Consider the following 24,854-nt stretch of genomic DNA (forward strand, 5'->3'; position numbering starts at 1 on the left):
GTCTGTCTAGAGCAGCACAGATGGAGCCAGGGATGGGATTAGGGAAGATTTTCCCTGATTTAATAAACTAGTATGGCTCAGAAATGTAAGGGATAAACCTGGGGACAAATAGACAGTTGCTGAGCGCAGCACATCAGATTCGCCACACATTGGCACGCTGCTTTCATGGAGACGCATGTCCTACTTACACTCACTCCAAAGTCCCAGGCCGGGACCAAGGGGAACATTGAGCTTTCACCACTAAAAAGATTAGAGATTGACAAAGTGCCAAACAAATCTGGTGGACAGAAACAAGCACAATACTGTTTTTGGATAATATGATAAATATGATCAGTAACAGGGGCGATTCTAAGATTTTGATTTTAGGGGGGCTCAGCCCCCAATAAGGGTATGATTAAAAAATTCTATTTGACTATTAGGGTAGGGTTGTATACTACTAACCTTATTGCAATCCACTATTCCATTGTATTCCCTGTATTTCATATATGGGAGTAGGAGTACTGACTGAGCCATATATAACACTGTAAAAAAAAACTAATACAGTTTTTTAGATGTGACCATTTTGAATTGGGAATGTAGATTTTTACAATAAAGACTTCCTGATTCAGTATTAGGACATTCATGTTTATCCTTTGATGATACCACTGCTTTCTCTTATGAAATGTAAGTGGAAATTGGCAGAAAATTAAAACAACATAAGGGTTCAATGACTGCAATGAGTGTGTGATAAAAATAACACCATTATCAATTTGCCACTTCTATAAATCAATTACTTAAAAAAAAAAAAAAAAATCACAGATCCCTTTACTCTTACTCTAATATATGTATCATGATACACTAATGATTCATTATTACTTAATACAAAATCATATTTAATAATAGAAAACAAAATAACTCCACATGATGTTTCTCTCTCTGTGCCATTTAGTACTTTCAGACAATGATGTGTGTCTTTAATCATTTATTTTGCATGGCTGCATAATGTAATGCCGAAATACACAATAATATGTTTTCAATTTCAAAAAGTAAATTAAAATAAATCATAATAAATCATGAATCACGTTTTCTAAAGTATTTTTTCATGGGTGTTAATCGCTTCATTTTTGTTGGAAGAAAAAACATCTCTCACACTGTGATAAAGGCTGAAAGTGAAAGCAGCGAAGACGTACTGGTATTGGATGCGAAAACACACACACACACCACACGCACACACACACGCACACACACACACCACACACACACACGCACACACACACCTTGTACTCTCTGATGTTCGCTCTGCTCGGCGCCCCTGTGGATTGAAAAACGCGCTGAATCCATGCAGACTCAGATCAGGGGAGGAGCCGGAACTTGATGCAGCTTGCCACCGTCTCAAATGAGTTTTTAAAGGGGACTGAAGCGATCACTAATTAATTAATCAAATAATTTTTTAGGGGGGCTGGGCATAAGTTTAGGGGGGCTGAAGCCCCCCTAAAAAGGGGGAGAAGTCTGGGAAGTGAATTTAGTTCTTTTAAATACACTTTTTTTTTCATCTTGATTAAATCTTTATGTTATGTTATATTTTGAAGTCAGTCATATTTTAAAATGTTTTCAAAAGAAGTTTATTTTGCTTACTAAGAAAAAATTCTTGAAAAACAGAATTATTATTGTGAAATATTGTTACAATTTCATATAAATGTTTTGTATTTGAATATATATTTAAATGTAATTTATTCCTGTGATGCAAAGCTGACTTTTCAGCAGCCGTTGCTCCAGTTCTAGTCATTTCTTACTATAATCAATGTTGAAAATAGTTCTGCTGCTGAATTTTTGTAGAAAGCAGGATACACTTAAATGTTCGTTTTCACTCAATATCCTGTTAATCTTGAGTACCTATAGAGTAGTACTGCATCCTTCATAACTCCAAAAAGTCTTTAGTTTTATTATATTCATAAGAGAAAGATAGTCTGTACCAATTTTTCCCGGAAAAACACGACCGTCTGTAGGCGTGACGTGTGGGCGGAGCTAAAGAATCACGAGCGCCAGTAAGCTTTTGCGTTGAGAACTTTGGAAGCTGTGACATTACCGTGAGGAAAAAAACCAACCAAAACAAACCATGGCTAACAGTCAGATTCAGCGTATATTTATGATCCAGAATCAGATCCAGAGGCTGAAGTTTAACAAGAGCAGCATCAGCAACAACGTCTCTATGTGGTATGTACTGAAACTGTATATATTTGCTTAGCGGTTTTGGAAAATGACTAAGTTCCACTTTGTCGTCTTTTTTTTTTTTTAAGCTGTACATGTGGAAAGTGCAGTTTGATGACAACATCGCATGTTGTTTACTTGATGTGCTTACACGCCGACAGCTAAGTTAATAACACAGAGATATTTGAAGCAGTTTTACTCACCGCCTGTGGTTCCAACACACGATCGTGACCATTTTTCGTTGGGATTGCATCATCCTTAAGAAATAAACGATGTGCAAATCCGGCGTCAAACGGGCCTTGTTTGTAAAACAAGCATCTTCGAAATGCAGGGGAACAAACACTTGCACAACTCTGTTGATGCTCTGTAAAAATAAACTCCATCCACTGGTCCCTTAATGCTGTTTCTCTTTTGGTAATCTGTGCAGGGTTGTCTTGCCCTGGCAACCAAAAACACACTCCTTTTGTGACATTTCGCTCTCGCTCTGATCAGTGAATGTGTATTGTGCTCTCAGTGCTGTGCTCTACGGGAGCGTGCGCTCTTCCGGCAGACGTGCTCTCAGGACCCATATAAGGAAATTCCACTCCATCTAACGTCACACAGAGCCATACTCGAAAAAAACTTTCCGAAACTTGTGACAAACCGGAAGGAGTATTTTTGGAACAGAAATACTCCTTCAAACGTACAACTTAATTTTTGAAACTTTGTCCATGTTTAGCATGGGAATCCAACTCTTTAACAGTGTAAAAAACTCAGGATGCATGAAATAGCATTTCACCCCCCCTTTAAAATATTATATAAATCATTTTTATTGTTTATTATAAAAATTGTATTGTATTATTGTAATGATATGTAATCATAATAGGATATTATATAAAATATATATATATATATATATATGAAGAGTTCAGATGCAAAAGCCTCTAAATGCCATCTGAAATTTTCATCTAAAATTAGGATTTTTATCAAGCTCCTATGCTTAGGTTGAGTCATTTTACTTTAATGGCAATGTACAGGTCCTTGTCCAGGCTATTAAAGTGAAATAACTGACCATAAATATAGGAGCCTGATAAAAGTCCTAATTTTTTATGAAAATTTCAGATGGCATTTAGAGGCTTTTGCATCTGAACTCTTCATATATATATATATATATATATATATATATATATATATATATATATATATATATTTGTAGAGATTACTTGTTATTTTTATTATTATTATTTATAATTTATTAACATGCAATATCTAGATGTAATTTAATATAAAATAAAATGATAAAATAAATACAATAATATAACAAATATAATAACGTGGAAATAAAATAAGCTAATTTTAGTTTGATTACTAATGATTTTATTATTTATAGAAAGAATAACAAAATCTTTTGGTAACTAATGCATAGCTCCCCCTGTGAGGTGAATAAGGATAAACGATGAGGAATGTGGTCGTGTTTTAGATCAGTTTCCCATCGGATCCCTTAATCCTGGAGGTTTATCTTTCTGTGAGAACATGAATGAAGGCAGTTCAGCAGTGAAAGCGCTTGTCGATGTAGATTATGTCATCTTTAAGTCCAGCTGAGCTTGACTTGTTTCACGTGAGCTTGTGGAATGCGTCGCAAGATTGAGATTGACTTGTTGGAGGATTACTAGTCCAGATCCAAAACAGAAATTAAAAAAATGGAGAGATGGGCGCACTCAGTCTCATGAGCAATAAGAAAGCAGCTTGAGGGCAGCATTCAGCCTAAAGCAAGAAGTCAGTGTCTTTACGTCACCGGCGGATTCAGTTTAAAGCTGAAAGGAAAGGGAATATCGCAGCAGTGCAGAGCAGCAGCTCAACTCATCTATCACCTCTATCTCTGTGAGGGATCCACCGCCAAACTGGCCGACCAGGATAGTTGGGAATGCTGGGATCAGTTGATCCACCTCCAGCTGAGCAGCTCAGGAGACTTCCTTCCCTGTGAGTGATCGCTGACAGCGGGTTACTTAAATTAGTCTCCTCGGGGTAAAAGCTAGCATGTTTCCTTAAGTGGAAGCTTTGTATGCAAGCAATAGATTTATTTCCCTTATAAACAAGTCGACTTTGTTTTATACTTTTCTATATTTTTTATATTCAGTTTTTCTTGCACTTAGTTGGCAACCATCATTCTGACTTCTTGTTGTTTATTTACATCAACTAGTTTTTGAGAAGTACTTTGTACTAAAGCATGCAACATCTATATGTTTGGATAGTTTTTCCTACTGTAAGATTGCATTGTATGCATTTAAAAAAATATTGTATGGAATGTATGCATTTTTTGCTACAGAACTGCCTTGTATCACCTTATTCGTTTTTAGTACATGATTTTTGGGATCAAAAGGGGTTTTAAAAGTTTGTGTGTGTGTTTGGATGGATTAGGAATTTTGCCTCTGTAGGATTATCATTATTATGATTTTTGGTCAATGTACAATTTAATGATGTCAAGCCCTGTTGGCTGATGTCCCCTCTGAACTCCAGGATAAGTGCCATCACTGGCTGTTTCACTGCTGTCACAGGTGATTCTCAGCGGGTCGAGGTGCCACGGAAGGACATGGAGGTAGTCATGGGACAAATGGTTGTTCTGGAGGCCTGGTACACCCCCACTACCTCCATCGAGAAGAACGCCGTCATCTGGACCTTCATGGCCAATCACTCCAAACAAGTCAGTATGTTTTGGATTAGCATCATAAAATTATTAGCACACTGAATATTTGTGCAAAAGAAGTATTATATTAATATTATCTATGTGTTTATATATATATATATATATATATATATATATATATATATATATATATATATATATATATATATATATATATATATATATATATATATATATATATATATATATATATATTTAACCCAAAAAAAATTTAACCCAACTTTATATTCGATATTCGATTTTAAAATAAATCCAATTTATTTAAGTCCTGTTAATAAAATTCAATTGAATGCATATACATTTAAACCAAAATCTTGATGTTGAATTTTAAAATAAGTCCATGTTATATATAGGTCCGATGTAACATAAAAGTAATTTATTAATAATTAATGAAGTTTATACATTTTTAACCCGTAATCTTGATGTTACATTTTAAAATACAGTAAATCCATGATATATAAGTTATATATAATTCATTTACTATTAATAATAACATTTGTATATATTACGGTATATTCAACCCATAATCTTGATGTTGATTTTAGAGGTCTACATTATATAAAAGTCTTAAATCCAGGTTATATATACATTTAATAATAATTTATTTAATTTATATATATTTTAATCCAATCTTAAAATCTGTAATCTAATTTTAAATTCGTTTTAATATTTAAAATAAGTCCATTTTATTTGTCAGCTATCCATTTCCTGGCCTCCTTTGCTGTCATATTGAGAAAAAAAAGGGGGATGAATTGCATGGTAGAACAATCTGTTGTCCTCCATCAGCCGACTAATAAATAACATGAACCTGACGTGTCAGACCCAGCTTCCCTCTGCATCCTCTCAACAGATGGCTTTCACTTTAATGTCACAGGAAGTGTATGGCACATTTGAAAGGTCAAAGACTGCTTATGAAAACACACGTGATGAATTTGATGGATGGGCGAGAAGTGGATTTACTCAAGCCGTTATCGCTGAGAGTTTTAGATGCAGATGTAAATGTCAGCTAATACACCCCGAGGCGTGATAATGTGTATACCACGTGTGCGAGCCAGCTATTACATTTAATGTGTATGAATGATATTTGTGCTGCTTATCGTAGTCTGTAGTTTCACTAGTTTCTCTTTGCCTGCTAGCTTATCGTAAATGAATGGAAAATCAGCCTAAAATTTCAACATGACCATCTGAGGCATGACAGTTTAGCTCCATCATTATCACTGGCCACTTTCTCAACAATCTCAGAAGCTTCTCATTTTAATGTGCAATGTTCAAATTAATTTGCTAATATCTACTCACATATAAGGTTATTTTTCATATTGTTTCTTAGCATGTTTCTTGAGGATCAAACCAGTGTATTAGAATGATTTCTAAAGGACACTGAAGAAGATGATGCTGAAAATTCAGCTTTTCCGTCACAGGAATAAACTGGATTTTAAAATAAATTGTAATAATATTTTACTGTTTTTACTATATTTTGCCAAATAATTGAAGCCTTGGTGAGAGAGACATTCAAAACATTTTAAAATCTTACTGACCTCATGCTTTTTAACAGTGGTGTACATGGATGTATTTTTTTGTATCATGCTTTTCCTTTCAATATCTCACATCATGATAATTTTTTAAGATGTTGCTTCAGATTAAACGTTTCAAAATGTGCCTCTAGACCCTTCTTGTCTGAGTGGTTTAGACACACAGTTTGCAAATATGTAGTACTGTACATACCTGGTTGTGTCTTAAGGTTTCTCTGTTTATTTTTGGCTGCAGGTCATCTCCTACTTCTCTGGACAGATTGGCATCGGTAGCACTGACTTCCGGAGGCGAGTGGGTTTTGCCATGTCTATGCCCTCTGCCAATCTGTCCATCTATATCAACAACACGCAGGAGTCTGACTCTGGGCGCTATCACTGCCACGTGATCATTCCTGGAGCTCCAGGCCTGTCTGGGGAAGTACACCTCAGTGTTAAAGGTACATTAGCAAAATGTGTCTATATTAACATATGGAGCATTTAAGTGTCTGTCTCATGATTTCTTTCTCTGTTCGTTCTAGTTCCTCCGTCCACGCCTGTATGCTCTATGACAGGAAACCCTGTACTGAGTGGCAATGTAACACTGAGCTGTAAATCCAGCTATGGCAAACCTGTTCCTCACTACAAATGGACCAAAGCAGCTCCTCTTTCTGAGGTCTTCTTCTCTCCCATGCAAAGTGAGTTTCCAGCATGTTTCTCTTTCTTTATCTGAGAAAAATTCAAGAGCTTCTGTCTATGCATTAAAAATCATTTTTGATACAGAAAGGTGCGGCGTGACAATTTTGTTTAATTTTGCTGTATGGATTTATATTTTTTAATGGTTCAAATGTGTTTAAATGAGACGGTACATTACAATTCAAAAGTCAGAGATCTGTGAGATTTTCAACCACTGCTTAATTTAATCATACTGTAAATCAAAAAATATGCAAATACTATGCAGCACTACTGTTCTCAACAGCAAATCAGCACATTTTTCTTGAGCATATCAGAATGATTTCTGAAGGATCACGTGATACTGAAGACTGAAGTAATGATGCTGAAAATTCAGCTGTGCCAGCATAGGAATAAATAATGTTTTAAAATATATTTAAAATATGTATATTTTTTTACCGTTTTAAATGATAATAATATTTCCAATATAACAGTTTTTTTTTAAATCAAATAAGAGATTTTCTTTTTTTAAATCTTACAGATCTCAAAGTATATGACTGTGTTAAAAAAGATTTTGTCTTTGTTATTGTTGTATCATTTTAAAGGGCTTTTTTTTCTCTGTGCAAGATCTATTTATCATCTCGATGAGATTGGTTAGATGCTGTGTAGAGAAGAGGAGCACAAGCATCATTTATCACTTATATAGCGTATCTACCTCTTTTTGTCCTGAGGTGAGGTGTAAATAGCTCCGTTACCCTCAGAGCAGCCACAGAAACACATTCCCATCAGCCTCTAAACACAGCAGTTTTGACCTTGACTGAGTGCCAGGAAAATCTTACAACCAGTGCCGGCCCATCCAACAGTCACCTAGGGCCCTGCCTTAAGAGGAAGACCCCGTGGTCATGAGGTTTTCATTTGAATTTCTAGGTGTGTTTGACTTGAAGTGGTGCTACGCAGACTGTATATGACATCAAAGTACCGCGAGAGCTATAAAGAGCCAGTAGCGTATGGCTTTGTCCATATTAGGGATTTCCTGGAACATCATATGACTTCTATGAGTTTTACTGCGCAAAGGTCCTCTCCGGCTACCATTATGAATTAAACAGACATTGCATTACTACGTTTTTCTGTCTTAGTGGATGCATAAGATTCCTCACAAAAATGTAGTAATTACTATCAAAAATGCTAAGCTAATACACCCTACTATGCTATACATCAATTCTGTTTTTAATTCATTGGAAAAAAATAATGATAGAGAGATTAAAGTGAAGTTATGGTATAGAATTAGAATCCAAATGGTGTCTTTCGAGAGCCGAAAAAGGATGTTCTGACTGCTATAAATAATATTTATTAGTACTTGTTTTAATTAATGCAATGATGCCATTCACAGACAGACTTGTCATATGAAACATAGTTTTTACGTTAGTGGGGCCCATTTGCATTATCTTGCATAAGGTCCTACAACTCTACAGGCTGGCACTGCTTACAACATTTCTATCAGCATGTTCTCTTAAGTCCATATCAAATGATGAAGAAAGCACGACACATTATAGTTACTAAAATATAAGATGTGCATTAGTATCCAATGCATTTTTCCCAAATATATCATGATGATTTCTGTTGCTATGTTCCTTCTGATCAGCGTAAATCTTTAGTCCAAATAGATAGCTGTGCCAGCTGTTCAGAAAAGCTGGCTTATACATATCAACCATGCAGGACATTTCCTCCTTGATCCCAGGCATGGGATCTCCCAGTTCTCCTGATGAGAGTCGAGAGGTTCAGTAATTCTGTCCTCAAGATAAATGAACGTATGGTGTTCTCCTGGTCATCTGTCTTCCTCTCTCTGTCACTTTCATCTGCACATTCACAGAGTGGAGGTCCTGCCCCCAGCCTGTGCTTGTGCTGGGATACCTGGGTAAGGGAATAGACCCTAGGATAGAGAGAACTCCTGTAGATAGACTCCTTAGAGCCACAGTAAATGTGCGGTTTGCTTAGTTTATTCCTCAACCCTTGTTTTCTTGTACATGTCTTGAGTACAGGAAGGATAAAGCTGCTTGTACAACCATTAAAAAGTTTGAGGTCAGTATAAAAAAATTTTTTTTTTGAAAGACTTTTACTTTTATTCAGCAATGATGCATTAATTTGGTCAAAAGTGGCATATATAATATTACAAAACATTTCTATTTCAAATAAATGCTGTTTGTTTGAACTTTAAATTCATCAATCCTTAAAAAATGTATTATGATTTCAGCAAAAAAATAATATGCAGCACAATGTTAATAATAAGGAATATTTCTTGAGCAGCTAATCCGATGCTGAAAAGTCATCACAGTAATAAATTACATTTTAAAATATTTTTAAATAGAAAACATTTATTTTAAATCATAATACAATTTCACAGTTGTACTATTTTTACTGTATTTTTGAGCAAATAAATACAGAATTTTAATTTTTTTATTTTATTTTACTGACTACAAACTTTTGAATGGATGCATAATTGTTTTTTAAAGCTACTTTCTGTTTTCTTTTTAAAAGTCGTCTTACGCATGAAGTTAGAAATGTTAAAAAATCTGTAAGCCCTTGTAATGGGACATTTTTACTTGAAGAATAAATGGCTCACTGTGAATACAATGCTGCTGATAAATAAAAAATGAATTTCACTTTTGCGTGATTCTGAGGTGTTAATTCAAAGCCACATAGTCTTTAAAGATAATCTTTGTAACATCATTCATTGTTAAAATATGGTATGATATGAATACAAAGAAATATGTTTGAAATGTGGCCTGGAATGGTTTGAATCTGGCTAGGGTTATTTTCTGATCCCGTCCCTCATGTTTTTCGTATCATTCCCCGTCTCCTCCAGTCAAGACAGTGCTGGATCATCATTCTGTGAAAAACATCCAACATATATACATTATATTGAGTCGCACAGCACCTCTAACCTTCAAAGAGTGAGGTTTACAATCCACATAAAATCTCAGTCAACAAATAAATGCAAAATGGACAAAAAAAACAACAACAAGCTTAAAGTTTGATAAGCATTTTTAGCAATCAGCCATTTGTATCAATGTGTGTCAGTGAGATTAGAGTCATTCATTATCCCAAGCATATCAGTCTAAAAGCATATTAAATATCATCCTACCCCTTTCATCTTTTTTGCTCCATCCCATTGTTGAAATTATGAATCGTGTGATGCTGTACAGTTTGTGAGTCTTATTAGAGAGCTAAAATCAGTCCTGTATCTCATAGTTCATTCAATGCAGAAGCAGCTCAAACTGAAGCAGCCATCATAACAAGGTTTTTATAAACATACCGTTGAAGTGTTGATTTTATTTAGCCAATCATTTTAAGTGACTCTTCATTAGTATAAAAGTGCCTGTGAAATCTGGAAAGCCCGGACGGGGGTCCCTGAGGAGTTTGAGTTTGGCTGCTCATCACTGTGTGTGGACAGAAGCTACCGCAGCAGATGGTCCGACTGCCATCTCTGCCAACACTCTCATAATGTTTGTTCTCTGCCTTTATGGTTTTCATTTCTCATTCTTCTTATCACGCAGTGAAAATAGGCATAGTGTTGTCAACATAATTGTGGCCAGATCTTTAACACATATGTCCCATATGTGTCAGTCATGACAAAGTGCTCTCATGAATAGGGATTTTCGAAGGATTATACTCTTATTTACTGTCTATGCCATCATTTCATATAAAGGAGCTTCTTTAGGTTTGTGCACTTGTATGGCAAAATTGTTTTTTTTATTTTTTTTATTGAAACTACAAGATAAAAACTATTACATAAATGTTTTTTTAATGCCTTGATTTACCTTTACTGTTTTCAAATGCATTTTAGGTACAAATTAGATTCATTTATTTTTTTTAAACCTTTCAAACTTAACATAAGACTGAACTTAGAGCTAAGTTACTCAGTTTTTGTGAATAAGCAGTCACGTGCTTCAATAGGTCACAACAGCCAAAAGACAAATAAGAAAAGAAAACTATTGAAGTTATGAATGTTTGATTCTATTTTAAGATGAGAGGCAAGGCACGCTTCGACTTAGCAACCTCACCAGAAGCATGTCTGGCAAGTATGTTTGCCGCGCCAGCAACACGGCTGGGACTGACAGCTGCCACATCAATCTAGAGGTCTCCACCCGTAAGTATCATTCAAAGACTGAGGCAACATTTGATGCTGGACCACAAAACCAGTATTATGTGGCACTTTTTTTTAAATTGAGATTTATTTATCATCTGAAAGCTGAATAAATCGTTCCATTGATGTATGGTTTGTTTGGATAGGACTTATTTGGTCGAGATACAACTATTTGAAAATGTGGAATCTGCGGGTGCAAAAAAAAAAAAAAAAAATTTAAATACTCAGACAATTGCCTTAAAAGTTGTCTTAGCAATGCATATTACTAATCAAAAATACATTTTTGGTACATTTACAGTAGGACATTTACTAAATATGTTCATGGAACATGATCTTTACTTAATATCCTAATGATTTTTGGCATAAAAGAAAAATCTTTCATTTTGACCCATACAATGTGTTTCTGGCTATTGCTACAAATATACCCCAGCGACTTAAGACTGGGCTTGTGGTTCAGGGTCCCATATTTGTAACTGAATTGTTCCTGTTGTGGCTGCAGCTAACAATGCCTGGGTGATCGCTGGGGCCACGGTGGGCTCTGTGGTGGGTCTGATGGCTCTGGTTTTATTCCTGATCTTTATCCTGAGGAGAAACCGTGACACAGAGGAGGAGATGGCCAATGAGATCAAGTGAGCATTTGTCTTTTATTTCTAATATTTTAATAGGATCTCTGTGCTTAATTTTTGTACTTCATTCACCTTAAAGCTGCGGTAGGTAACTTTTGACGCTCTAGCGGTTAATAAACAGAACTGCTTGTGTCTTGCGGAAGAACTTTGTAGCCGGAGCTACTTCTCTCTGTTTATGTCTATGAAGAATCACAAAGGTACTGGGTTACTCCGCCGCGGTTCCCCCGAAGCAATCTAAAATAGTCCCAATATAAACACTTATTATAGGTGCACCCTAGTGATTCAGGACAAGCTAAAAACACGGTTTGGAAAATGGATTCATGGTGTACTCGCTTATTATATACATTTTTCTACATTTTGAACACAAACAAAGTTACGGACCGCAGCTCTGATTGGTTGTTTCTTACCGGGAGCGATGGTATTCCTGCAAATGGTAATAGGACCACTGGGAGGAGCCAGAGGAGCTTGATTTTTTCACAGATTATCTGTCTCATATTCTCCTGTCAGGACATAATGACAGGTTTAACAAATATGTACAAAATATATTTTTACAAAAGTTACCTACTGCAGCTTTAATGCTTCTGATTAGATGTGTGTATTACAGTATCTGCTTTCTATTGCTATAAGGGAAGATGCACAGGCTCCAAAACGCGTCTCGTGGGCTAAAAGCGGCACAGGATCGGACATCATATCAAAGAATGGCACAATGTCCTCCATAGCCACCAGCCCTCCTGCACAGGACCCTCAGCATCCACTCCAAAACAGCCATTACCCATACCCTCCGGGTGCCTCGGACACCGCCTCCATCCTCACCACCTCTGGCAGCACAACCACATCCCGCCTCCGCACAGGGGAGCGCAACCCACTACACGGCCTGCCCGGATACAACAGCAGCAGCACACTAAATCACACACACCTCCACCGGCATCACACTCCCGCAGTCCTCAATCCCAACAGCTGCTCCACACACAGGACTGAGGGGCCGCAGCCGCAGACCCCGCACCCGCTCAACATGCCTATAAACACTGCCACCCTGTCCCACATGGGGGCCGTGCCCATCATGGTGCCCACCCAGAACCACATCGGGTCACTGGTGTAACGACTCTCAAGACAAGTAATGTGCTAACGACTAGCCAAATGGGGAAGGGTTTCGACAAATGTGGTGGTAAATGACAAATCTGGCAAACGTTCTACACAGATTAAAGTACTATAAATACAGTAAAATGTAGTTCCATGTCAAAAAATCACCTTTGATTTGTTTTTTAAGGTATTACATGTTTTTTTATGAGCTTAATTTGTGCTTTGATGCCTAAACACTCGTCGTCTTTTCGAACCGTTACACTGACCAAAAACAGTATTTGTAATTTATTTTGTCAGTTTTACAGTGTTTTATTCATTATTCATTTTTGTAACAGTTGCGTTTATGGATTCAGATTTGTCCAGTTATTTAGACATTCAGTTACGTTACCGACAGTCATCTTTAGCATAAGCTGTTCTTGTGCCTCTTGTGCCTCCGATTCTCTCAGGAGTTCTCAGTTTTCCTGTCAAGCTGGTTTCTGAAGCAGAGCAGGTTTTTCAGTATTTCAAATGGACCACTTTCAGATGAGTTTGAGTGATGACTGTAAAGTAGAAAATAAAATGAAACCCCATGAAAATGCTGTCTTAAAATGTCTTATGATGTAGTAGAGTGTAAAAGAGATAAATGCCAGTATCCAAGTAAATGCCATGCTTATTTACTTGAGCAGGAAGGACTCTTAATTTGTAAAACATTTGATAATGAAAGTTACACGGAAGTGTCCATTTGTTCATTCATGTGTTCATGATGTGCGAATAAAATAGCCTTGTGGTTTAATGACTTGAATAGTGGTAGGAAAGTTTTATCTTTTTTGAGATTAGTGTTAATGCTGGATGTTATTGTGAATATTCAGGTTTAAAGTTGTTTACTCTTTAATTAGGACTTTTCCACTCAAATTGGCATTCTATGGAATTGAAAGCATTATATCAGGGGTGTGCAAACTCTCAGTCCTGGAGGGCCACTGTCCTGCAGAGTTTAGCTCCAACTTGCCTCAACACACCTGCCTGGAAGAATCTAGTATGCCTAGTAAGACCTTGATTAGCTGGTTCAGGTGTGTTTAATTGGGGTTTGAGCTAAACTCTACAGGACAGTGATTCGAAATGGGCTCAAGGTGGAAAATGCCTCAGAGAGGTTCAAGTGTTCAAGTGGTGTTACTTGTTTTGATCACTTACCATAATGTTCTGCTTATTAAACAAATACCAAATTGTATTGTAAAATGTTGTTTAAATTTGATATTACAGTTTTTATATTACAGTAGAACTAGTGGTCATAAAAGAAATAAAGTTTTTTCTTGATAATATTTTGTGCACCAAAATTGCTTTAGAAGTAAATATACAAATATTGGTTGAATATGGCTGTTGAATGGGCAACTTTTTCAAATGCGGTTTTTATTATATATTAAATTGAAAAGGTTTATAATTTGTTAATAGAAAATTCAGTTTAATAAATATATGAGTACATAAAGATGTAATTCTATAATAACTATTACACTACTGTTCAAAGGTTTGGGCTCAACAAGAAGATTTTGTAAAAATGTTTTCGAAAGTGAAATCTTATTACAATTTAAAATAACTGTTTTCTGTTTTAATATATTTGAAAATGTAATTTATTCCTGTAATGACAAAGCTGAATTTTCATCAGTCATTTCTCCAGTCTTCAATGTCACATGATCCTTCAGAAATCAGTCGAATGATTATCAACGGAAGAGTTGAAAACAGTCATCCTGCTTAATATTTTTGTGGAAACTGATACTTTTTTCTGAAAACTTAAAAGAACAGCATTTATTTAAAAATATATTTTGTACCATTCTAAATGCCTTTACTGTCAAAGAGTACAGAACTCTTCTCTTTGTACAGATGTAGTAAGGTCATGGCAGGACAGGTGGGATGTCCTCAGTGTTTGTCTGGTCGGGGTCATTAGCTGAGCTGACCTCCACGTATGATACACATGCCTCAGAGGGCTTCACCCTGGAGTGGCCTTACGCAGCTCCAAGAACTCCTGCCATCCAAGCCAAAAGGGTAAGAACTGCTGTATGCAGAGTCAGTAACAATAAACCACCACATCCGTTGACCTCAGTATCCTGTTTAACACAGGTGCAGTACTACAATGGATAGGATGGTTCTAGTGCAGAACCCTCCAGTGTCAGGCATCGCTTCTGTCGGGATCATCAGTGCCAAAACATCTGATACTGGGCTGATGAATATATGTGAAGTCACGAACATGAACGACTGGTCTGACATTTGATAAGGTCTGATCAACCTCACTGTGCTAGGTAAGATGGCCTTTACATCATGGGTTTTCAACAGAACCCAAATATAATAATATACAGGTGCTGGTCATAAGATTAGAATATCATCAAAGTTTTTTCTAAATCAAAAGTTGATTTATTTCACTAATTCCATTCAAAAAGTGAAACTTGTATAACATATTCATTCATTACACACAAACTGATTTCAAATGTTTATTACTTTTCATTATGATAATTATAACTGACAACTAAGGAAAATCCAAAATTCAGTATCTCAGAAAATTGGAATATTACTTATGACCAATACAAAGAAAGGATTTTTAGAAATCTTGGCCAACTAAAAAGTATGAAAATGGAAGGTATGAGCATGTACAGCACTCAATACTTAGTTGGGGCTCCTTTTGCCTGAATTACTGCAGCAATGCGGCGTGGCTTGGAGTCGATCAGTCTGTGGCACTGCTCAGGTGTTATGAGAGCCCAGGTTGCTCTGATAGTGGCCTTCAACTCTTCTGCATTATTGGGTCTGGCATATCACATCTTCCTCTTCACAATACCCCATAGATTTTCTATGGGGTTAAGGTCAGGCGAGTTTGCTGGCTAATTAAGAACAGGGATACCATGGTCCTTAAACCAGGTACTGGTAGCTTTTGCACTGTGTGCAGGTGCCAAGTCCTGTTGGAAAATAAAATCTGCATCTCCATGAAGTTGCTCAGCAGCAGGAAGCATGAAGTGCTCTAAAACTTCCTGATATATGGCTGTGTTGACCTTGGATGTCAGAAAACACAGTGGACCAACACCAGCAGATCACATGGCATCCCAAACCATCACTGACTGTGGAACCTTTATACTGGACCTCAAGCAACGTGGACTGTGTGCCTCTGGGACCCTGATTTCCAAAGGAAATGCTAGGTTTACTTTCATCAGAGAACAAACTTTGGATCACTCAGCAGAAGTCAAGTCCTTTTTGTCTTTAGATGCTTCTGATGCTGTCTGTTGTTCAAGAGTGGCTTGACACAAGGAATGCAACAGCTGAAACCCATGTCTTGCATATGTCTGTGTGTAGTGGTTCTTGAAGCACTGACCCCAGCTGCAGTCCACTCTTTGTGAATCGCCCCCACAGTCTTGTTTCACAATCCTCTCCAGGGTGCGCTTATCCCTATTGCGTGTACACTTTTTTCTACCACATCTTTTCCTTCCCTTCGCCTCTCTATTAATGTGCTTGGACACAGAGCTCTGTGAATAGCCAGACTATTTTGCAATGACCTTTTGTGTCTTGCCTTTCTTGTGCAAGGTGTCAGTGGTCATCTTTTGGACAGGTGTCAATTCAGCAGTCCTTCCCATGATTGTGTAGCCTACAGAACTTGACTGAGAGACCATTTAAAGGCCTTTGCAGGTGTTTTGAGTTAACTAGCTGATTAGAGTGTGGCACCAGGTGTCTTCAATATTGATGCTTTTCACAATATTCTAATTTTCTGAGATACTGAATTTGGGATTTTCAGTTGTCAGTTCTAATCATCAAAATTAAAAGAAATAAACATTTGAAATATATCAGTCTGTGTGTAATGAATGAATATAATATACAAGATTTACTTTTTGACTGGAATTAGTTAAATAAACTTTTTGATGATATTCTAATTATATGACCAGCACCTGTATGTGTGTGTGTATATATATATATATATATATATATATATATATATATATATATATATATATATATGCAGCGTAACCCTCAGAATGACCTGTGAGTGCAACATTCACAGCTCTTACTAACATCACCGAATAATAGAATCATTTGACATGCTGTTCTGTTGTTAGATGGAGGTACCGCAGCTGTGATTGGCAGAGTATTGATAGAAATCTTTCTCGTTCCGCTGTTGTTTGGGGTAATGACCACCTTTGTCAATTGGAACAGGAAGAAGCATGTCTAGAAAACATATGCAAATGAGTATGGGTGCGCATTTAAACCACTGTGAACTAGATGTGGTTCAGCATTTTTATTCTTTAAGTTACGTACAAGTCAAATGAAAAACAATTCACCACTTCAACTATAGAATACAGGGAACCTACTATCCATTCAGTCGGGTACTGAAGACCAATCAGACTTCAGAATGTCTCACTTTAGTACAGTTGTTAAGCCTCCTCAGATGCTTCTTTTGCATCTGTTTCGTCTGGTTTAATAATGTACATTTTTAACATACCTAGAAGCATACCTTTGTACTCGTATCATTTAGTTCTACAATAATGTCAGATTAAAGAAATTAAGACTTTTTTAGTATTATATAGCATTGTGATTCTTATCTAGGGAGAATATTATAAATGCATGTTGACAAGACATACAAAAACACAGCTTTCAGGTAAAACCAAAACTGACTTCGTGAAAAGTTTAATCAGTTTTTTATTATTTTCTTTTTATTTCACAGGGTACACAACAGTTAAAGTCGCAAGAGTCATTTTAAAAACAACAGGAGGATCAGAATAATACACTCTATAATAAGCACAAACAATGTAATTGGATTTTCTGTGCTTTGAAATCGATCTCACAAAGACAGCTTTCTGTGATAAGAAAAGTAAATACTAAACATTTAATTATTCTGATTTTTATAGGTACACAAAATTGTTAGATTTGGGGATAATTTCAACTAAACTAGTGTTTCAGTAACTTTTGTAAATACTTAATTTTAATGTTGTAGCCAGTGTTTCCCTTTCCACATCGTTTTGTAACCTGCCAGTACTTTGACCCTAAACAAAACCAAATTCCTCAGTATGTCATCTAGATTTACTGGTTCACAAGTCTAAGGCACAAACTTTCTGAACATTCTGCATAAATACCGTTGACATTTCAGGATCAAAATCAACTGGAGTGTGAAAGATCAGTGATCTCTACAGTCACATGTGATGGACAGTAATATTTTAGACAAGGAAGACACAAAGACACATTTTGTCCCATACAGGAGTCCATTCATGAGCATCATGATTCAGTGAGCAAACTTCTCGCAATGATCATCCTCATCACTTCATTAGTACCTAAAACAAAAGAAAGATAGTTAATAGTAAAATATTATATATAAATCTAATAGTTCTGTAGATCTATTACAAAAAACAACAACTAATTAATCACTTTTTTTTTTTATAGAAATTAAATCACGATTAATCCCCCCTACGATTAAAGCTTTTAAACATACTTCAATATTTGCAATATTTCCCATGCAATCTTCAAATGTATTTTTTATATATATTAGATTAGTTAAGTGGCATTTTTTTATGTCTTAAGGTGAGTGTCACTGATGGCTCAAGGAAATATATTTTTTTCACCAAATATTATTTAACTAGCTATCAATTTGAACACTTATTTGACTTAAAAAAAAAAAACATCTTTGTAAGTGAATTTAAAACAATCTTCACATAGACCCATCATAATAAATGCTATATTTATCTATGCCCTTCAATAAATAGGGAATAAATACGGAAATTGATCAAAGTTATCAAACCTTAATTTCTATGCTGAGCTGATGAGTTGAATCGTGTTTTATATGAGAGACACTGGGACAGTTTTGAAAACCACTGCATTTCAGAGACAAGTATGAGACAAAAAAATCATTACCCTCCAATATCTGATGTACTCTAATGTCTCTGACGTACTGCTGCACTGCATAGTCCTTTAGGTAACCATAACCTCCATGTATCTGTAAGGCCTGGTTACATATCTGAAAGAGATGATCACGAAAACCTTAATGTGTTTATGGAACAACATTAAACAGGTCATCACGATCCGACGGAGCAATGTGTATATACACCTACTGAAAAACATTCATCTGTCACGAAGAGTTTGGCCATTGAGCAGAGTGAGACGGCGTCTGGTCGTCCCTCCTGCAGAGCCACCGCCGCCTGACGCACCAGCAGTCGAGATGCTACCAGCTTAGTGGCCATCTCAGCCAGCTTAAACTGCAGGAACTGAACACAGGCATCAATAATCACTTCCTATTCCTGATTAAACATGGACATCCAACTGAACCCTAACAGAGAGATCAGTGATGGACAGTTCGGCTGGTACCTGGCTGTTTGATAGTGCTTCTCCAAACTGTTTCCGCACACACATGTGATCTCGGGCCAGAATCACAGATGCGTGTGCTGCTCCAAGAGAGCAAGAAGCTGTGGGTACAAAACAACTAGCATGAACTACTGTTCTGAAAATCATTTACCTAACCTGGTGAGAAAATTGCTTGTAAATCTCACCATTATGCTGCATTATAACCAAATATTAGATTCAAGCTTTCTTGGATCATTTTAAAATGACCAGAACACAAATCTGTCAAAATGAAATGGTTATCAAAAAGGTTTCAAATCAAAGTTATGAAACAATTCACCAATATTAATTCTGCCTCCATTTAGGCCTTTCATGGCAATGGTGAAGCCCTCCCCCTCTGCTCCAAGCCGATTGGTCACTGGGACAGCGCAGTCCTCAAATATCACGGCTCGGGTTGGCTGCGAGTTCCAACCTACCTGAAAGATGTATAGTAAATCACAGCAGTGATGATATAACTCAATCCTGCCACCTACTGGAGAATCTTTACCACTCTTAAAAAAAAACTGTGTTCCTGTCCTAAATAATCTACTTATACCAACAACGTTCATTACCTTCTTCTCTTTTTTGCCAAAGCTGAGTCCCGGGGTTCCTTTTTCAAGCACCAGGCAGGAGATGCCCTTAGGTCCCTTCCCACCGGTCCTGCACATGACCACATAAACATCTGTGTCTCCACCTCCGCTGATGAACGCCTGAAACATCAGAAACTGTTGGGAAGCTGCATGGAGATTCGTGTCTATGTCTCAATCACTTCTCAAGGTACCTTGGAGCCATTCAGGATATAATGATCTCCTTGGAGCTTAGCGCTGGTTAGAAGCGAAGCGGCATCACTTCCGCTACCTGAGGTTATGGAATTAAAAAATAAATTATTAAAACTATGAAAACATTGTAAGTGTAAAATTAAAATATGTTGTCAAATATTAAATGCTCTTTCACTCTCTCTATATATATATATATATCTCAACACACATTTAGTAATTATGTTTCTGTCATTTTTACTAGATATTTTTGTTTATTTTTTTATTTTATTCATAATTAAATACTTTTAGTTAATGAAGCGACACTGATATATCCCACAAAGTGTGATCTTGGACTTACCTGGTTCTGTGAGACAGTATGAAGCAAACTTCTGCATAGAGCAGAGATCAGGACAGAATTTCTCCCTTTGCTCATTGTTTCCGAATGTGTCTATCATCCAGGCACACATGCTGTGTCCAACACAACCATTAAACACCATGTAAAACCCAACAAATCATGAAGAATGGAAACAATATGCAAGCACATATACTAAGTTTCATTAAAAAAAAAATAATGTAGTGCAACTGTATGTATTATATCAATGCAGCAACAACTTTAAAGTATTTTATAAGTAAGCTACTAGGGGCAATTATGAAGTGTAGATGGCAGAGGAGACTCACTTGTGAATACTGATGTATGCAGTAGTGCTGACACAGCCTGTGGATAAAGCCTCAAATATGATAGAGGTGTCCAGACGAGAGAGTCCCGACCCCCCAACATCAGGGTTCACGTAAATCCCACCAAACCCCAGCTGGGCGGCTTTCCTCATGGCCTCCACCGGGAAAATTTCCTACCAGTGACGATATTAATGCAGATAAATGTCTCAGAATGAAATCTAAACAATAAGCGATTTGTTTTTCAGCTGTTCACATTACCTTTAGGTCCCATTCTGCCATATGTGGAGCCATCTCGTTGGCAGCAAAGTCAAAGGCCACCTTCTGAAACTCTTTCTGCTCATCTGTGAGTCCTATGGAGGCTGTGGAAATATATGCATAAATGTATTTAAGTTTGTCTATTATATATCTGTTATATATTAGTTACTAACTAATAAATAAATATATTTTTTTTATTTGCAGTATCGGTATCTGTAGTAATGAGATCTATGACCAACGAGGATCAAAGGAAACGGCGTCTGTTATTGTCCAATCACCTTCACTCGACGCACACCCCCAAATATGATTGGTTGAGCTCATTAAAGTCCAACCAATAACATTAGAAGAAGCACGAACATGCTTAAATTTACGTTGTTAAAATGTAAGATTGTATAATTAAATATAAATAAACAACGTGTATATACATTAAAAAAGAATAAATTAATTAAACGTTCGACTTTGAAACTCCAGGAACAGCCAACGGAGTTTACTAAACAAAAAACGTAAGGTTAAAATGACATATTATTGTATAACTCAAATGCAATTCAAATTTTATTCTTAATACAATTCCTTTTTAACAATGACACCAAACTTTCATTGTGTAACATGGTCTGAGTCTGGCTCCATTTCCTCAAAGATTACATATTTAAAATCATAAATTTTTACACCGAAAAACATATTATCGAATAAGATACACATTAATTAAAGTCTACATTAGATCTACACTAACTTTACTGAAGCAATAGCATTTGAAACATACATTCACTCTAGTAACGTTAGTCATTAGTGACTGACTGCTTGCTTGTCGTTATTTCTCAAGCAACAATACTATTATTATCACCACCACGGTCTTTAATATATAATAATTTGACTTACGATCAATGCAAGCTGCTATTCCTCGTCTCTGTACACTGTTAAATATTAAACTGCGATTTCTACCGATGCTATTTGAACCCAATCGGACACCTCTAGCGAGTGCCCTAACCACCGCCATGTTGATTCAGTGACGCGTCCAGTCACACCGCGGGGAATATGGGTAATGTAGTTCTACACAGTCAGGACTTGACAACCCTCATGTGAATCATAAATGCACTGAATCAACGCAGCTTTAGCTATTCTTATACCGCATGAACATATTGAATTTAAATTGGAAGCAGTTGTAATAATTATAAATGCTCTTATTTGTATACACCCCACATTCGGTGGTTGGGTTTTAAATAAATGCAGATTAAATCCAGTTATGATCATCCTCCAGACCGCATGCGATCTGCCCGGGCGCTGTTTTATAACGAAGGCTTCTAGAAACATTTGCTCCCATTTCCCGTGAAACATGCCACCCAAGAAAAGAACACGAAGCAGCGCCAAATCCACTAAACAACGTATGTAATCTGTGTATTAAAAGGGTCACTTTTTTTAGTTTCATGCGAAACAAGTCATCTCTTTAAATAATGAACTGCTTCTTGTTTTAGCTGTTTTAGCAGACGCCCAGCACTGTGAGGGGTCTGATGATGATGTACAACTCAAAACTGGCAAAAGAAACAGGGCAGCAGCAGTAAAAAGTGATGTGGAGAAAAATAAAAATGATGACGCGTGCAAATCATCTTACAGCCACTGGCTCATGAAGTCTGAACCTGAGAGTCGCATTGAAAATGGAGTGGACGTGAAGGTAAACTCTCGTGTGTGTGTCCAGGCTTTTTGTTTGTTTGTTTGTTTGTTTACATGCAAAAGTTTAACTGCTGCAAAAATGCAACATCACAGAGAACTACAACAAAGTGGGATATGGAAGCCTATTTACACCTCATGAATAAAAAAATACCTGATTCCATAAATCAAAATTATAACATAAAAAGTCACATTTATGACACTGTAAAGCTGCTTTGACACAATCAATATTGTATAAGACACTATAGAAATAAAGGTGAATTTACTTAAACTGTCTGCTTTTTACCTCATAACATAGTATGTGGTAATTTAAACTTTATCTCATTATAACTTTATTATAAATTTCATAATTATGAACTAGTGTCTCATATTCATGACATTTTATGTCATAATTATAACTCATGTTTATCTAAATTATGATATAATGCCTCATAATTTTGACAATTATGACTTAGTATCTCATAATTTAGTTTTCTTTTTATTTATTCCACAGTTACAGCTTTCACTTCATAATGATGATTTACTAAGGCGTGATTTTTAAATTTTCATATGAGGAAAAAGTTCAATAATACTGGAGCTTTTTTATTGATTTTTAAATGTTGTCATTAGGTGAAAGTAAACCTAATTATCCCGATTAATAACTTAAATGTGAAGTGATGCTATATGATATGATAATATTTTGTCATCCTCCAACTGCAGTTTGGAATCGAGGACCTAAAAGCCCTTCCCAGTCAGACGGGATGCTGGGATGGAGTGAGGAATTATCAGGTAGACTATAGCACCTTTCACACGGTAATACCAACAAATTGCCGTAAAATTACCGTAAGTACAGACTTTACCGGTAAATACAAAAATGTTCCATTCATCACACAGGCAACAACGTTTTGTCTTTTTACCGGTAAAGCACCATTCACATATCAGTTTCACACACTTTAGACATTTCTTCCATAAACAGTGCAGAGCAAATTTATCATCCGCATCAGTACGTAATGATTTGGCCAGAATAGATATTTTACATCAGCGCGTTCTGATCTTGTACAAGCTCATACCTGTAATCTCGTTCTGCACTCACACAGAGCACATTACCGGTAATTTACTGATAATGTTACAACTTGAATTGTCCGAAGGGATTTACCGCTCCTGCTCACACGTGATCTCTGAACGCTAATTTACCAGTAAAGACTGTATGCGTGAAAGGGGCTTATGATTGTTCGTTATATTTATCAAGAAGCACATGGAGAACATTCACTAATACTCACACTTGAGATTTTCTCCTCAGGCACGTAATTTCATGAGAGATATGAAGGAGGGCCAGCAGGCTTTCTTTTACCACAGTAACTGCAAAGAGCCAGGTATCGCTGGCCTCATGAAGGTGAGGAGGGTGCACAGTAGAAGCTTAACACCTGAACGTTTTTACCTCATGCATAACAGCAGTGAGAAGGATTTTCATTGCGGTTACAGATCGTAAAGGAGGCTTATGTGGACCATACACAATTTGACAAGAAGGACGTGCATTATGATCCCTCCAGCAAAGCAGACAACCCTAAATGGAGTATGGTGTGTCTTTACACAACCCCGAAAAGGTTCATGATGATAACTTTCTAGTTTTGCCATCAGAACTGACCGCAGATTCACTTTGTTCAGGTGGATGTTCAGTTTGAAAGGATGACCAAGCGTTTCATCCCTCTGGCTGAGCTGAAGAAATATCACTTGCAGCACAAAGCTAAAGGTGGAGCCTTGAAAGATATGGCCCTATTCACCAGGGCCAGGCTCTCAGTTCAGCCCCTTACTGCAGGTTTGTCATATTTAATACACATGTAAATAAAATATATCCTCATGTTCATGTACTGTAGCAATATTTCAATATTTAAAATGTGATTATACATATAAAATATATTTATTCTTAAATAACAATTGTTAAATAAAATCAACTGTATGGATTTGTTTTTAATAACATGTTATTTTTTCTTGTTTTCAGAGGAATTTGACTTCGTCCTGAGTTTGGAGAATGAAGATCCAATATGAAAATCACCATAAAAGTCGATTTCATCTCATCGTATAATGATTCTCTCTCACTTTAAATGATATGTAGTCAGTCTTTTCTTTATGTAATCTATACTCATGTAAACTTGAAATAAAAAAGTGATATTAAATCATTAAAATGTTTTTGTTAATAAAATACGTCTGTGCTTCTGACTCCATCATACCACTCAATAATACCAGATTTCTCTATAGCCACGAGAAGTCAGTTCTCACCGGTTATTTTTTTATTTTGAAGAAAAAAGGAAATCAACATGA

The 24,854-nt window shown here is 36.4% G+C and overlaps 3 protein-coding genes across 6 annotated transcripts in view; 2 read left to right on the top strand and 1 right to left on the bottom strand.

Annotated features, from left to right (window-relative positions):
- The window catches only part of LOC128029541 (endothelial cell-selective adhesion molecule), a 31,465-nt gene extending 17,993 nt beyond the window's left edge, over window positions 1-13,472 (top strand). Inside the window, exons 2-8 of one of the 4 annotated variants that reach the window (XM_052617379.1) lie at window positions 4,684-4,867; window positions 6,635-6,836; window positions 6,918-7,073; window positions 8,918-8,962; window positions 11,072-11,194; window positions 11,691-11,820; window positions 12,445-13,472. In XM_052617379.1, coding sequence (XP_052473339.1) covers window positions 4,684-4,867; window positions 6,635-6,836; window positions 6,918-7,073; window positions 8,918-8,962; window positions 11,072-11,194; window positions 11,691-11,820; window positions 12,445-12,916 — 1,312 coding nt within the window. In that variant the 3' untranslated portion in view covers window positions 12,917-13,472. The remainder of the gene's footprint in view (window positions 1-4,683; window positions 4,868-6,634; window positions 6,837-6,917; window positions 7,074-8,917; window positions 8,963-11,071; window positions 11,195-11,690; window positions 11,821-12,444) is intronic. The other 3 variants (XM_052617381.1, XM_052617380.1, XM_052617382.1) reach the window with 3 other exon arrangements.
- Window positions 13,473-17,521: 4,049 nt separating this feature from the next.
- acad8 (acyl-CoA dehydrogenase family, member 8) lies at window positions 17,522-21,944 on the bottom strand. The gene is made up of 11 exons (XM_052616984.1): window positions 21,771-21,944; window positions 20,898-20,998; window positions 20,643-20,812; window positions 20,323-20,432; window positions 19,988-20,064; window positions 19,779-19,916; window positions 19,508-19,643; window positions 19,195-19,292; window positions 18,942-19,094; window positions 18,745-18,847; window positions 17,522-18,167 (listed from the first exon to the last, which is right to left on the bottom strand). The coding sequence occupies exons 1-11, from the start codon at window positions 21,886-21,888 to the stop codon at window positions 18,112-18,114; spliced, it is 1,260 nt and encodes a 419-aa protein (XP_052472944.1). The 5' UTR covers window positions 21,889-21,944; the 3' UTR covers window positions 17,522-18,111.
- A 46-nt stretch (window positions 21,945-21,990) lies between these two features.
- Window positions 21,991-24,735, top strand: thyn1 (thymocyte nuclear protein 1). Its single transcript, XM_052616987.1, has 7 exons — window positions 21,991-22,273; window positions 22,364-22,560; window positions 23,256-23,324; window positions 23,836-23,928; window positions 24,018-24,113; window positions 24,201-24,351; window positions 24,535-24,735. Exons 1-7 carry the CDS (start codon window positions 22,225-22,227, stop codon window positions 24,579-24,581), a joined length of 702 nt encoding a protein of 233 aa, XP_052472947.1. The 5' UTR covers window positions 21,991-22,224; the 3' UTR covers window positions 24,582-24,735.
- The last annotated feature ends 119 nt before the right edge of the window (window positions 24,736-24,854 follow it).

This window comes from Carassius gibelio, chromosome A15 (assembly GCF_023724105.1).
Source record: "Carassius gibelio isolate Cgi1373 ecotype wild population from Czech Republic chromosome A15, carGib1.2-hapl.c, whole genome shotgun sequence".
Taxonomy (NCBI): domain Eukaryota; kingdom Metazoa; phylum Chordata; class Actinopteri; order Cypriniformes; family Cyprinidae; genus Carassius; species Carassius gibelio.